Genomic DNA, 12962 nt, shown 5'->3' with positions numbered 1-12962 from the left:
CTTATTAATTTATAATATAAATAAAATAAATAAACAATATATATATATATATATTTTTCTATTAATAAATTAGAATAAATTCAAATAAAACAAAAATTGATATAACTATAGAAAGATTAATTTGAGATTCTTTTTTACTAATTTTTAAGAGCATAAAAACTATTGGAGATATATAAAATTTATATATTTACATATTATATCTCCAATAGTTTTTATTCTCTTAAAAATTAGTAAAAAAGAATCTCAAATTAATCTTTCTATAGTTATATCAATTTTTGCTTTATTTGGATTAATTCTAATTTATTTTATTATAAATAAACACGAATTCTGTTTACGAAAAAAGAGTTATGTATATGTTACTGCAATAACATTATTGATACATGTATTGGAATTTACATCTATATTTTTTAAGTCGGGGAAATTCGTTAGAGTAGGACAATCACTTGTAACAATAAAAGACCAATAATATGTATGCTAAAATTCAAGAATATCATATATTTTAATACACATTAAATGAACTGAACAAATAAAATACATGCTTACTTAATTCTTATCTTGTATTACATTGGATAATAATAATTTTTAGAACAAACAATATCAATAAAAGTATTATAAAAGGTACAATAAAATTATCACAAAAAATTACTTGAATCTTTTTTTACAGTCCTGCTGTATCTTTTTAAAACAAAACTGAGAATAGTTTTATTAGTGCAAATAATGCCCATGTCTTTTTTCACTGACCTTTTTAGATTCAATATTTGTTATAGGTAGCTTAACATTTTCAATTTCAGTTAATAGCTCATGATGCTCTTGCATTAGTGTTAGAAAATTTGGAGTATCAACAATATGTTTCAAATATAATTTTATAAAATCTAAAGCATATTGTTTCAATACTGTTGCATTATTTAAATTTGCAATTTTTAAATGTTCTACATTTTCTTTTCTTGTATTTGTGATTAAATATTGTTGACATATTAATTTAAGTTCTTCTATATAATATTTTTCAGCTGCTATAAGAAGTTCACACGCTACTTCCGTATCTTACACATGCTTACATTTGTAGATATCTGACCAGTATGTATAAAAAATAACATTTCCTGTAGAATGTCATATTTTATATCAGTTATTTTTATTTTATTATTTGCATTTTCTTTGAGATCACAGTTAAACATAGCTTCAAAGACTTTATTTTTTGAGCATAGTAAAATCTTATTTGCTTGAAGATATTTTTCGTCTATTACAAATGTAACAAGTGACCCAGATTTTTCAGTAGAAATAAAATTTTGCATATTCATTATCGATACATTTGGTTCATATGAGTAGGATATCGTATTGTTATACAATTTATAAAATTGTTGAAATTTAAAGCATATTGTGAATGTTTCATTAGGTAAATATTTCTTTCTCTCGGTAGTAACATATGACTCATGTAATTGACATAACAACTTTTCATCTTTCTCAGCAAACAACTTAGTTATACATCGTGATTTATACATAATTTCTCCCTCAGTAGTGTCCAAAAAAACAGAATAGGAAATTGTAAATGTTGCTGTATCAATTTCTGTTTTAGTATTAATCAAGACAGCATAAAATTTCAAATAATCTTCTTTGTAATTCAAAGATAATTTAAATACATTTGCGATAGGATCAGAGGATAAGCTAGAATTAAAGCTAATGACATCTCAAAAATTAGCAATACTCCATGTATAAGAGAATGTTTTCAACTTCAGTTGTGTATGACAATGTTGAGTGGTGTCCATTACAGCTATATCTGTTGTAGACATTTTTATCCTCAATCCTACAAACAATTAGCATTCAATGATATATATTTTTAGCTAAACTTAATATATTTTAAAAGATCTCATAAAAAACTTTTATCTTAAAAGATCTTGTAACAAACTTTTATATAAATACATTGAATAATATACAAATATATTACATAGCTTATTAAAGTTTATTCATTATCTTTTGTAATTGTTTTATAATCTAATATTAATTATCCAAAACTAATACAACTATCAATATTTATATCCTCAGATATATAGTTAATCGACTATAATAATAATATTGTAATAAGCAATGAATAACTGAATATATATCTATAATTAATAATTAATGTTAAATAAAAAATATTAATAATTATAATAATTATACATATTAATAATAATTAATAATAATTATAAATATTAATAATTAATAATAATTATAAAATTCTTTGTTAATTTAAGAATAATAAAATAATATTAACAGTATTATAATATAATATATTTTAAAACTGATAGAGAATTTTAATGCATATAAATATAATAATATATGAAATACAATTAATTTGCTATCACTTTATATTTGAAATTTACTTTTGAAAAATGCCATACTACACAATATACTAATTGTAAGTACAATGGAGTATAGACTCCATTGTCTACACATCATAAAACCATTATCTTTTATAAATACATAATAAAAATTAATTATGCTTTTTACAAGTGATTCTAGTATTACTCTAGTAGTTAGTATAACAAAAGAATATATAATTTAATTTTATCAATCAACAATATATATTTATTAGTGACGACAAATATTAATCGTCTAACAAAGAATATTTTGTTTGCAAAATCAGTGACTTAGTTAAAGTTTAATTGAAATTTCAGTACTTACTTTGCTATTTTCGTTTCTGATAATAGTTTGATAATAGACCTGAATAAAGAAATGTGTGGGGAGAGACGACACGAGCGCTTGCACACGCAGCTGGAAGCGCACTTGTGTGCGGCGGAGGTTCCGCGTACCTTTGCTGTGTTTGTGAGGCGCCAGATTTGAACACAATTTATAATTTTTGTAATTTTTGAAATTTTTTCTGTTTAAAAATCGAAATAGAAGATTCCTCTATTTTGATCATTTTAGTAGTTTCAATAACTTATTTATTATATTACGAATTATAGGTGTCCGGATTTTAGTCGGAAAAATCCGGGGTTGCCAATCACAAGCCCCGGTGTTCGATCGGCCAATCAGCCGAGGAATAAATTTTCCAGCGCAACTTTGGACGCGTCCATTGATATGACACTCGACGCGCATGCGCAACACGAGGGGCATCTTTCCATCGACCGCACGCCCATCTACGTTGGCGCGCACGTTTATGGCGCAAGCGCGCCGCGCCGCGCCGCGCGTTCGCATCGCTTGCGTTTGCCTGGCACCTGGCACCTGGCACACAGCCGACAGCCGGGCATCGGGGGCATGCGAAGCGCGAAATCGGAGTGGCGAAGGTACGCGGTCGCGAGAACTCGTCCCCGTTTCTCGCCACCGTCGTGATTCTCTCCGGCGAGTCGCGATCACGTCGTTTTATCATTTATATAAGAGGGTGACGAACCGGAGAAAAGAGAGCGATAGCCGTCGTTAGCGGCTCGTCTCTCTCTCCGCCGTTGGATCCCCCTCGCGAGAAACTCTCTCGCGTGACGCTTCTGCTCTGAAATTCGGTGCGCGATACAAGTACGATCGTCGATAGGCCCTCGCGCGCGCACGCACGTACCCCACGCACGCACGCACGCACGCACTTACGCGTTTACTTTACTCTAGTGGTGCTTCGTTCGCTCGGTGCTCCCGCTCGCGGCGGAGAATGACATATCGCGACGCGCGGGTGACGCGCGACGATCACGCACGCACCGGGAGGCACGTCGTCGACCACGACGGTTAAGAGGGTGAGAGGATCGAAGGAAGATACCGAATTCAGGATCGCCGAACAATGGCAATCTCGAGCTGGATGATGTGGGGTAGGAGCCTACGTACCGGCCGATCTCATCGAAGTGCGTGCACGTCATTGAAATTTAAGAGTCTCGCGCGAAAACGTTTAAAGCGAATCCGCTACTTCACGTCTCCTCTTCTCGCGTCTCTTTTTGATTACAGGCCGCCAGGACACCGAGGACAATTCCATACAGCTCGATCTGTCAAAAGGTTAGTAACCTAACCTGTTACGCCTCAATATCCTCTCATCCCTCCTGGTTTTTCCGCCCCCCCTCCCTCCGTTCCAAGTCATCCTGACGACGTTGCTTTACTTCGCACTTATGCGTGTTTGTTTACCTAACACTTGTCGGATGCAATATTGCGCAACCCTTGCCTCTGGCCCCCTCCCTCCCCCCCGCCCCCACCGTCCTGTCGACGATCGGTTCGACGCATATTTCAGTGACAGAAAAATGTCTAGATATTTTTCAACGTTATCGAATGAAATTAATCTGTTTTCATTCGAGAGTTTGAAAGATATCCTTGTACAGCTTGAATTTAAAAGTGAAGGTTAAAACATTTAGGAATATACAGGGTGTCCCCAATTTAAATGACAAAACTTCGGGAGCGCGTGTAGGGGAGCGAGAAATTAAGACAAAAAAGTCCTTTAGAGATTTGCTCGTTTTTTCATCTATTTTGGAGGAAATCACAAAAATGAAATAAAATAAAAAAGTTTTTTTATTTATTTATTTACACTTCATTCATGTTATCATTTATTTAACGCAGATATTGTTTAAAATGCTGCCCTCTTGCAAGCATTACATCTAGACCAAAGACTGATTAAGGACTCGTAGGAGAAAGCAATAATGTAAAGGAATGTAAGGAACCCTAAGCGGAAAGTTTATTCGGTGCCAATCAACTCAAAGGTACAGCTGACAATGAGAGATTGAATTTTTGCAATTTCCTCCAAAATGGAACAAATCTCTAAAGGACCTTTTGTCTTAATTTTTCGGTCCCCTACACGCTCCCCAAGTTTTGCCATTTAAATTGGAAACATCCTGTATAGTAAATTGTCTATTATGGACCTTCAAATCAGTCTATATGCGAAAGAGAAATTATCCCTCTAGGTGTTATTATTTCAATTATTATTCTTTCCTCAATTGTAAGATAGATTTTGATTAGCTCTTTTTACTATAAAATATCAATGATGAGAGGAGTAATTAATTTACTTTATAGGATTGAAGGAGAATGTGAGGGAGGTCTTAACTAATCTTTGCCAACGTCACAATGTTCCGAGCGTAAAGAAGCTAGCGTATCTTAATGCTATTGTTAAATTGATAAGCGAAAGCGATTCCCAGGATTATGGATATACTGCAGAAGATTTGTTCTGTTGGTAAGATTTGCTACACAATTAAATATCTAATAATTGTAACAAATATAGATGAAAAAGAAGAGATGGTTGTTTGTCTTATTAATTAGAAAATTGTGTTACTCTTTCAGCTTGCGTGTGGCCCTGGTCCATGAGGCGACGCAGGTACGCGCCGCCGCGCTACGGACGGTGCGTTACATGCTCAAGAAGGAGCAGGACGTCATTGCGATCAACAGGCTGCAATATCCGTACTTTGTGGCACGTAGCATGGATGTTAATCTGCGTAACGAGATGGAGAGGATACAAGCTCTTCGACTCGTTAGAAGAATCCTGGTATTAGCCCCCAAGCATTTCAGTCCCGCTTTAGCGAGATCTTTAATTAGTTTAACCAACGGTGGCATAGAGGAGAGAGACCGTGCATTTAGAGCATTTCTAGCAACCCTGTGTGAGTTAGGTGTTCTGAATTCGAATCTACTGATAAGCTGTGGCGGGGTTGGTGCACTAGCGAGGGCCGCGATGACCGGTCAAAGCGCTGTCTCAGTCGAGTCCATCGTTGGAGTGCTGCTGCGACTGTTGAACAACCCCGATACTCGCAGCAGCGTTTCTCTTTTATGCTTCGCCGCACCCTACTGTGAACTTCACTCCTCGAGCATGGAGAGAACCAAGGAAGAGCGTGAACAGAGGTTTGCCGCGAGCAAATTAGCTCTGTTAAGCATTCTTCGCTCATACTCGGGCGTTCTTCATTTCTGCCGGCCGGACAATAATTCGGGTCTCAAGGCTATCGCGGATATCCTATATGTGGAACAATTGGAAGTGCGTGGCGCCGTACTGGAATTACTCTACGAGCTGTTAGACCTACCATTACCCACGTGGACCGACGAGCCGGATGTCGCGTTGGCCGCAGTGGATCCCTGCAGATCGCGGGACTCGTGGAAGCTATCCGAAGGCTTCGTCGCTGCTGAGGGAAAGTTTATACTGCCATCCCTGTCGTCGCACTGTCCTAACATCACAGAGATACACTTGGCGTTGTTGGTGTACGTTCTTCTAGAGTGCGGTCTCCATCGAGCCCTTGCGGAGACCATCGTCTCCAGCGACACGTTTATCTCGGTGCGCGCGGCGGTTCTTTTAGGAGCGTTGTTACATCTCGCACATTCGCTTCTACCGTCCGAGCTTTGCGATCTTACGCCGCCGCTGCCGAATTTATTGGAGCACGCTAGCGCCGGCAAGCATCAGGCGTTAGCGGCAGTCACAATCCTCGAACGAATGCACACCATGATGCGACGCAGACCTACGCCATCGAGTCTCTTCCTCGATCGGATTCTTCAGGCTGGCACCTGGTTACGTCCGACTCTGCCACGACGTCAACGACCGTCCGGTAGACATTGGCTGCGAATCGGCCGTGAATCACCGATCACACCGTTACTGAAGGACGCGCAGGTGCTGAGTTCGAAGGACGCCCTCGCCTGGAATTGGCCAATAGTGCGGGCGATTCTACGATCGCGCGAGGACGCGACGCGAATCTTGCACGATTCTGATCATCGATTGTTTATGAAGCGGCTGGTACGTTACTTCCGACCGTCGTGGAACGGTTATAGCAGAGTCGAGCTGGGTACGAACGCGACGTTGGCGCGCGAAGCAACTCTCGCCGGCTGCGATCTGTTGAATTGCTTGTTGGAGCTACACGAGCCGGAGGGCGCGCGACTGCTCAACGAGCTGATTGGCGACGTCGCCGAACAGATCAGTAACATTAGCACCGCCGAGTCTGCGCATGACTGCCTGTTCTCGCCACGTCACATGTCTACCACGTGCTGTCAGAAATATTTCCTTTTTCTCGGTCAGTTAAGCTACTCGGCCAAGGGAACGGTCGTTCTTAAGAGCTTCAACTTGTTGGAGAAACTGCAGAGACTCGCGCTAACCACTAATCACGACTGCTATGTCAAACTGATCGTCTCCAGCTTGGATTATTCTCGAGACGGTCCCAATAGGAAGCTATTGAGCAAGATTATCTCCGACGCAGCCTTGTGGAGTACACGTTTATACGCTACGCAGTTTTTACGGTTGATACTCCGTGCGAGAATGACGGACGCCGTGAGCTGGGCAATGTCGTTGTTGACGGATCGGCTGTCGGATAACACCATGGCTGTGGCGTTAGCTGCATTGGAAACGTTGCACGAGGCCTGCGACGAGACCGAATATTTGGAAGTGTTACAGCAACAGACGGAACAGACTGCACACAAGTGGGACTCGTGGCTGAAGCTGGGAGACAAGGCCTATCTGCTGAAAGTTCGGCTTTATTCTCTTCAACAGGGTTTCAGGTCCATACCGAGTGATGAACTGGAGAAGTGGATCGGACCCGGCGGTTTCGCCGAGCGATATGTGGGACTTGTGGAAGGTGAGATACACGACGCGTTAACGCGTCGTCAACGCGACGAGACTGGCAGTTATCAAAGGAGGACCACCAATGTGCCGATGGTACCACACAACATTTTCGTGCCGCCGCATCTGATCGGCCAGTTGGCGCAGCACGATCCCGGGATGCAAGCATTGTTACAGCGTAACATAGTGCAACGCTTCGCCCGATTACTGCAGCGCTTCAGGTTGGAGTTTGGTGGTCGTGATTCAGAATCGAATTCACGATGCGCTAGAACGAGCCGTCTACCCGGAGACGAGGAGTCTGGTACAGACGAAACCGTGGAGCAGTCTGGTCGCCTCAAGACAATCCTCGATTCTAAGACGTTGGAAAGTGAGTTGACGACGAGTCAATCGCGGACCGAGTCGCTAATGGAGATCCGTCGTAAGACCAGCATGGACGATTCCAGGCACACCACTCCAGAGCGAAGCTGGAGGATGAAGACTGTCGAATCATTGCGCGACGATCATTCTGTAACTAGCCAGAATGATGGCATTCTCAAGGTCAAATCGGCTCTGTGGGCTCTCGGCCACGCGGGCACATCCGTCGCTGGTGTCGAACACCTCAATAATCTGGGTATCATCGAGATGATCACGTCCATGGCGGAGACGTGTCCGTATTACTCTGTACGTGCCACCGCGATGTACGCTCTCAGTCTAATCGGTACCACGCGCGCCGGCGTCGACGCGCTGATTAATTTCAACTGGCCGTGCGTCAGACACCGACGCGGCGACAATTGGCCTGTGGTGCCACCCTCGACTAGGTATCCGGTACCAAGCCCGATTCCCGTGCAACGGCATCATCGCAGCCTCAGCGACGGTAAGCCGGAACTACCCGAGCCGCTCGTGCGCCGAACCAGGAATCGATCCGAGAGCGCGGCCACGGATCTCGAGGCGCGGCGATACATTCTTCCGTACGTAAAAATGATTACAGTATTTATCAAAAAAACTTAGAAATATATTATATTAATTTGTAAAATAATTAATAAAGAAATTATCTCGAAAATTTAAAAGAAGGAAAATGAAAATTCTTTATGAATATTTTTTATGTATTTTTTATTATGTTTTAATATTAATTTTTTTATTTTTTTTAGAGAAAGAGGCGAAACTCCAAGTCCCGTTTCGAGTATACAAAGACTTAGCCAACAAGATGCTGAAGGATACGCGCGACTACGTAGTTTACAACGTCATCGCAGACCGAGTTATTCTCAAAGTAGTTTAGAAGTATGTGAATTGTTTCTTTTTTTTTTCAATTTTCTCAAAATCTCTCTTTGAGACTATTCGCTTAACAGTATTCTTAAATAATATGACGGCAACTTGAAATGTTTATATTTGTGCAGATGTACAGTTTAGATGGCCGCCTTTCGTTGCAAAGCCTATCGGAGTATGATTCGTCCCGCAGCTGGATTGCGGAGAACGCGGTTCTTACCCCGACGCCACCTCCTCCGGAAGACGATAACGAGAATTTGTTCTACATGGGTATCTGCTTGCCGAGAAGATTGCTCGCGATTTTTCCCGAGCCTCCTCAACCTTCGCAACCAACTATCGTCGAGGATATTGTTAGATTCGAATTGGAGGCAACGGAGATCGACGAGGAATCCAACTCTGAGTACGACATTGATAGCGAGCATTGCCGCGCATGTCTCGTTTGTTATCACAGCAAGAGTAGCAAGGATGCCTGCACGGAACAGGACGTAAAATTGCGAAAGTAAGAGATACGATTCTTTGCGTGCTTCTTCGCGAAATTACTCGAAATTATATTGAAGCTAGAAAATAATTAATTTATTAATTAAAAATTTTGAGAAATTATAGCGTTCTCGATGTATTTAAAAATCAGAATGAGACCCTTTCGTACAAAGGTTTATTATATACAATTTATTTATGTTGTATAGAGAGATACTTAGGCATACTCAACGGCTCGCAAATCCCGTATGGTATCGTCTTAGTCGTCAATCGTTACTTAGATTGAGACAACGATATCCCGAAAAGTTTCAGGTATGTTTTGCTGCTCTATCACAGGAATAATTCATACATTTCGTATCATAATAATTAATTTTTTTTGCAGGATTCCTGTTTGTTTTCGGATGTATCCGCTCGCCTAAGCAGCGGTACGTATAGGATGCCGGCGCGGCGATTTTTGCAAGAACTGTTTCTAGATTCTCCATTTGACGCCGTAAGTTCCACAACACCTATTTCTGTTATCAATTCTCGTGTAATCACATGATGTCTCTTATGATGTCAGCACCTACGTCAGCGTTATTTTATAGCCGGTAATATGTAGTTGCAGTCCACGAGATTTTTGAAAACAAAAACACGGAGAAGTATAGTCGTCGAAAAAGTTCATCTCTAAATTTAACTAAATGTGTGTGTCTAAGCTTACTTCAAAATAAACAATTATATTCAAAGTTATATTATCCATTTGTTTTCTTATCAAAAAAAGCTAAATTTACTTATTATAACATTGTGTATTTAACTATCATAAATATAAGAGCAAACACATGGCTTCGAAAAACAATTTGCAATTTTATCATGCAGCTTTATGTCGAACCAATCAACATTCTGAAGATACCAATTGGTACAGAGGAGAATCCTCTACAATCACCTGTTCCTAGCTCCGAGGCTAGCCCTCGGCAACAATCTGCCAGTCCCGCGGAGGGCAAGATTAACGGAAGACTTACTTTGACTGAGATACAGACAGCACAACTGGCTTCAGTCGCCGAGGAGAGTTCCTCGGTCGGCAGCGAGTCATGCAACATTGCGCATCCGTGTAAGAAGAAACCTCAGGAGATCGCTCGGTCGATGCAGGAACGGCGCAGCGACGAGAAGATTATAGCCGAAATTCTGAAGCCAGAAGAACGGATACGCTTGTCAAAGAGTTCCGATAGATCGTTAAAAGTATCAGGTACAAACACTGCCATCAGCCTTGATTCGTAGTTTTTGAACTTTCGATCACTACTGTGTGTACATATTTTGTATTAAAATAATAATGATGTATAAAAATAAATTATTACACACACTGCCGGAAAAATCAGAGATATATTCTTACAAAATGTATATACATATTACAATATTTCCTTCTACTTTTCATGCTTTGCGTCTATTCAGAATTATTTATTAATATGATTAAAGCAATTGTTAATTTATATTTTACATTACATCTGTAACAGATATCTCATGTTTTCTGTATTATTTTTTTAATGCAAGTAAATTATTTTTTTTTTTTTTAATAAAAAAAAGAATGATAAGAAGTAGGAAATATCTTTGTGTAATATCTTATATATATGTATATATATTAAAGCTTATATTTAATATTATATATATATATGTATATATAAAACGAAGCTTATATTCAATATTATATATATATATCTTCTAATATATTTTTTCTCTGTTTATATAAATTATAATTTTTATATATTGTGTGTATCAAGAAGAGAGAAAGCAGGATAAAACATTAACGAAACAATCACAAATGTCATATTTTACGCGCGAAACCCTTTTTCACGATATTTTTATTATATATATATATATATGTATTTTATTCTTTTATATATTACGCATTGTTATGAATGAGAACTCTACATTATCGACATTGTTTGTTTGATTCTCGCTTTAATTCATTAGATTATCGTTAGTTGACGCGACAATCGCTACTACGAGTTTCTGTTTTTGTTTCGATTATTACCGATCATTTGTATCGTCGCGTCACGTCCTCCATAATTATTTCCTCGAGCGAGTAAGCGATATACGCGAATTTATAACACCGCGAACTATTTCGATGACGATGACGGCGAGTTCCAAGCAAGGTTCCAAGCGGTCGAAATGGGCCTTAGACTTTGCTCACAAGTACGTAACCTAGTTTGGGGAGGTAAAGGACACGTGTCCAAAAGAATGTATCTCGCTGCCAACTATTCGCACACTCGTATTAAACGTCAAATCTAATATCTTCCTTTTTTAAGCTGCACTTTTTGCATTCCTTACAATTTTTTTTTTTTTTTTTTTTTACCACTCCCATCAAACTCTTGATCAGTATTTTATTTCAAACAGAAAAATAATATGCGTATGAAGGAAAGTAGAAGTTTGCCTCTCTTAGTATGCAGATAATTTTATTTTAGAAAAAAATGATGTTGAAACTTTCTTTGCTCTTTACAGAACGAAACAAGACAAAAGCGTGGAGATACCATCTCCACCGGGATACACTACTGGTTCCCTCTTTCACAATGTAGAGTATATGAGAGAATCGGATTCCAATCATCTGATAATAAAAAAGTCTTGGGATTTGGCACTGGGACCTCTTAAACAAGTGCCCATGAATCTATTCATCATGTATATGGCTGGCAGTTCAATTTCAATTTTTCCCATCATGATGGTCGGTATGCTCATCATCAGGCCGGTCAAGGCGTTATTCACGCTTCAGCAAAGTAAGTGTATTTGAAATTGACAAAGATAAATGTTTGTAAAACATTACTCGTAATATATAACTCGCTATTTCCTCCGCTCAGCATTCAAAGTGATCGAAGGAACACATGCTTTCGGACAAAAATTCGTGTACTTCTTAGGACAGTTAGTGAATATCGCGTTAGCCTTATACAAATGTCAATCGATGGGTTTATTGCCGACACACGCGTCCGACTGGTTAGCGTTTGTGGAACCGCAAACAAGGGTGGAATACTCTGGCGGTGGTTTCATGTATGTTTGATGCAAAGAATACAATCAGTCAATATTGTAAGTACTCAATATAGGCGTTTAAGCGCGATCGTGAATAAAGCTAAGTTATATTGTGCGTGTGTCACATTTAAATATTGTTTATTAAATAAAATAAAAGTCTGGAAAAATAAGTGGCTGTCTCTTTGTACATAGTATGAATACATATACATATATATATAAGTGTAGTGATATTTCTTGGAAGGTATAGAGTTAAATGTTACATCTATATTGTATGATCAGTAATGGTATATACATTTTCTCCTCTGGTATTGGAAGTGATAACGCTTGGGAGAAATATATACAGTTATGCTATGGCTTCTTTTTATTTTCTTCTAGAAACTGGAGTACTCGTTGATATAGTTTTGCTGGCTCATCCACGCGTGGAACCTATGTAGAAACAAATCAGCTTCGAGAAATAGCAAAGTATTGTATCGAGAATTTTATATTATATACATGTGTAAAAAAAGAAAATATTGACAACTGTTTGAATTATAAGAGTAGGTTTTTATCTCATCAGATATATTATAGCGTACCTCATAGTTTTGTGCTATATATATACCGGCGTACACTCCAATACTCAGACTAATCTGCAAGGCATTATTATGCATTTTAAAAACTAAGAGTCATCATATATATATATATATATATATATGTGTGTACATGTTTACATACCAAAAATCGGAGCATATTGAGTTTTCAAAATAGATTTAACCTAAGAAGCTCTCACTAGAACGTCTCGTTAAGCTCCACTGTGCCGTTTGACATT

At 38.8% G+C, this 12962-nt stretch overlaps 2 protein-coding genes and 1 long non-coding RNA gene across 4 annotated transcripts; 2 read left to right on the top strand and 1 right to left on the bottom strand.

The window, feature by feature from the left end:
• Positions 1 to 466: 466 nt before the first annotated feature.
• Positions 467 to 2949, bottom strand: LOC140673630 (uncharacterized). The gene is made up of 2 exons (XR_012048077.1): positions 2659 to 2949; positions 467 to 1798 (listed from the first exon to the last, which is right to left on the bottom strand). It is a non-coding gene; the product is annotated as an uncharacterized lncRNA (long non-coding RNA).
• Positions 2950 to 3170: 221 nt separating this feature from the next.
• Rictor (rapamycin-insensitive companion of Tor) lies at positions 3171 to 11335 on the top strand. The gene is made up of 9 exons (XM_072906675.1): positions 3171 to 3797; positions 3898 to 3945; positions 4948 to 5104; positions 5212 to 8403; positions 8584 to 8713; positions 8830 to 9197; positions 9382 to 9484; positions 9555 to 9662; positions 10025 to 11335. The coding sequence occupies exons 1-9, from the start codon at positions 3737 to 3739 to the stop codon at positions 10421 to 10423; spliced, it is 4566 nt and encodes a 1521-aa protein (XP_072762776.1). The 5' UTR covers positions 3171 to 3736; the 3' UTR covers positions 10424 to 11335.
• On the top strand, positions 11201 to 12639 carry Emc4 (ER membrane protein complex subunit 4). Of its 2 annotated transcripts, XM_072906706.1 has the most exons (4): positions 11201 to 11335; positions 11642 to 11910; positions 11992 to 12214; positions 12533 to 12639. In XM_072906706.1, exons 1-3 carry the CDS (start codon positions 11268 to 11270, stop codon positions 12186 to 12188), a joined length of 534 nt encoding a protein of 177 aa, XP_072762807.1. In that variant the 5' UTR covers positions 11201 to 11267; the 3' UTR covers positions 12189 to 12214; positions 12533 to 12639. The 2 variants fall into 2 exon arrangements, with proteins under 2 accessions (XP_072762807.1, XP_072762806.1); XM_072906705.1 differs by having other exon boundaries at positions 11992 to 12639.
• The last annotated feature ends 323 nt before the right edge of the window (positions 12640 to 12962 follow it).

This window comes from Anoplolepis gracilipes, chromosome 14, assembly GCF_047496725.1.
Source record: "Anoplolepis gracilipes chromosome 14, ASM4749672v1, whole genome shotgun sequence".
Classification (NCBI taxonomy): Eukaryota; Metazoa; Arthropoda; class Insecta; order Hymenoptera; family Formicidae; genus Anoplolepis; species Anoplolepis gracilipes.
This window is presented reverse-complemented; position numbering and strand designations above follow the sequence as displayed.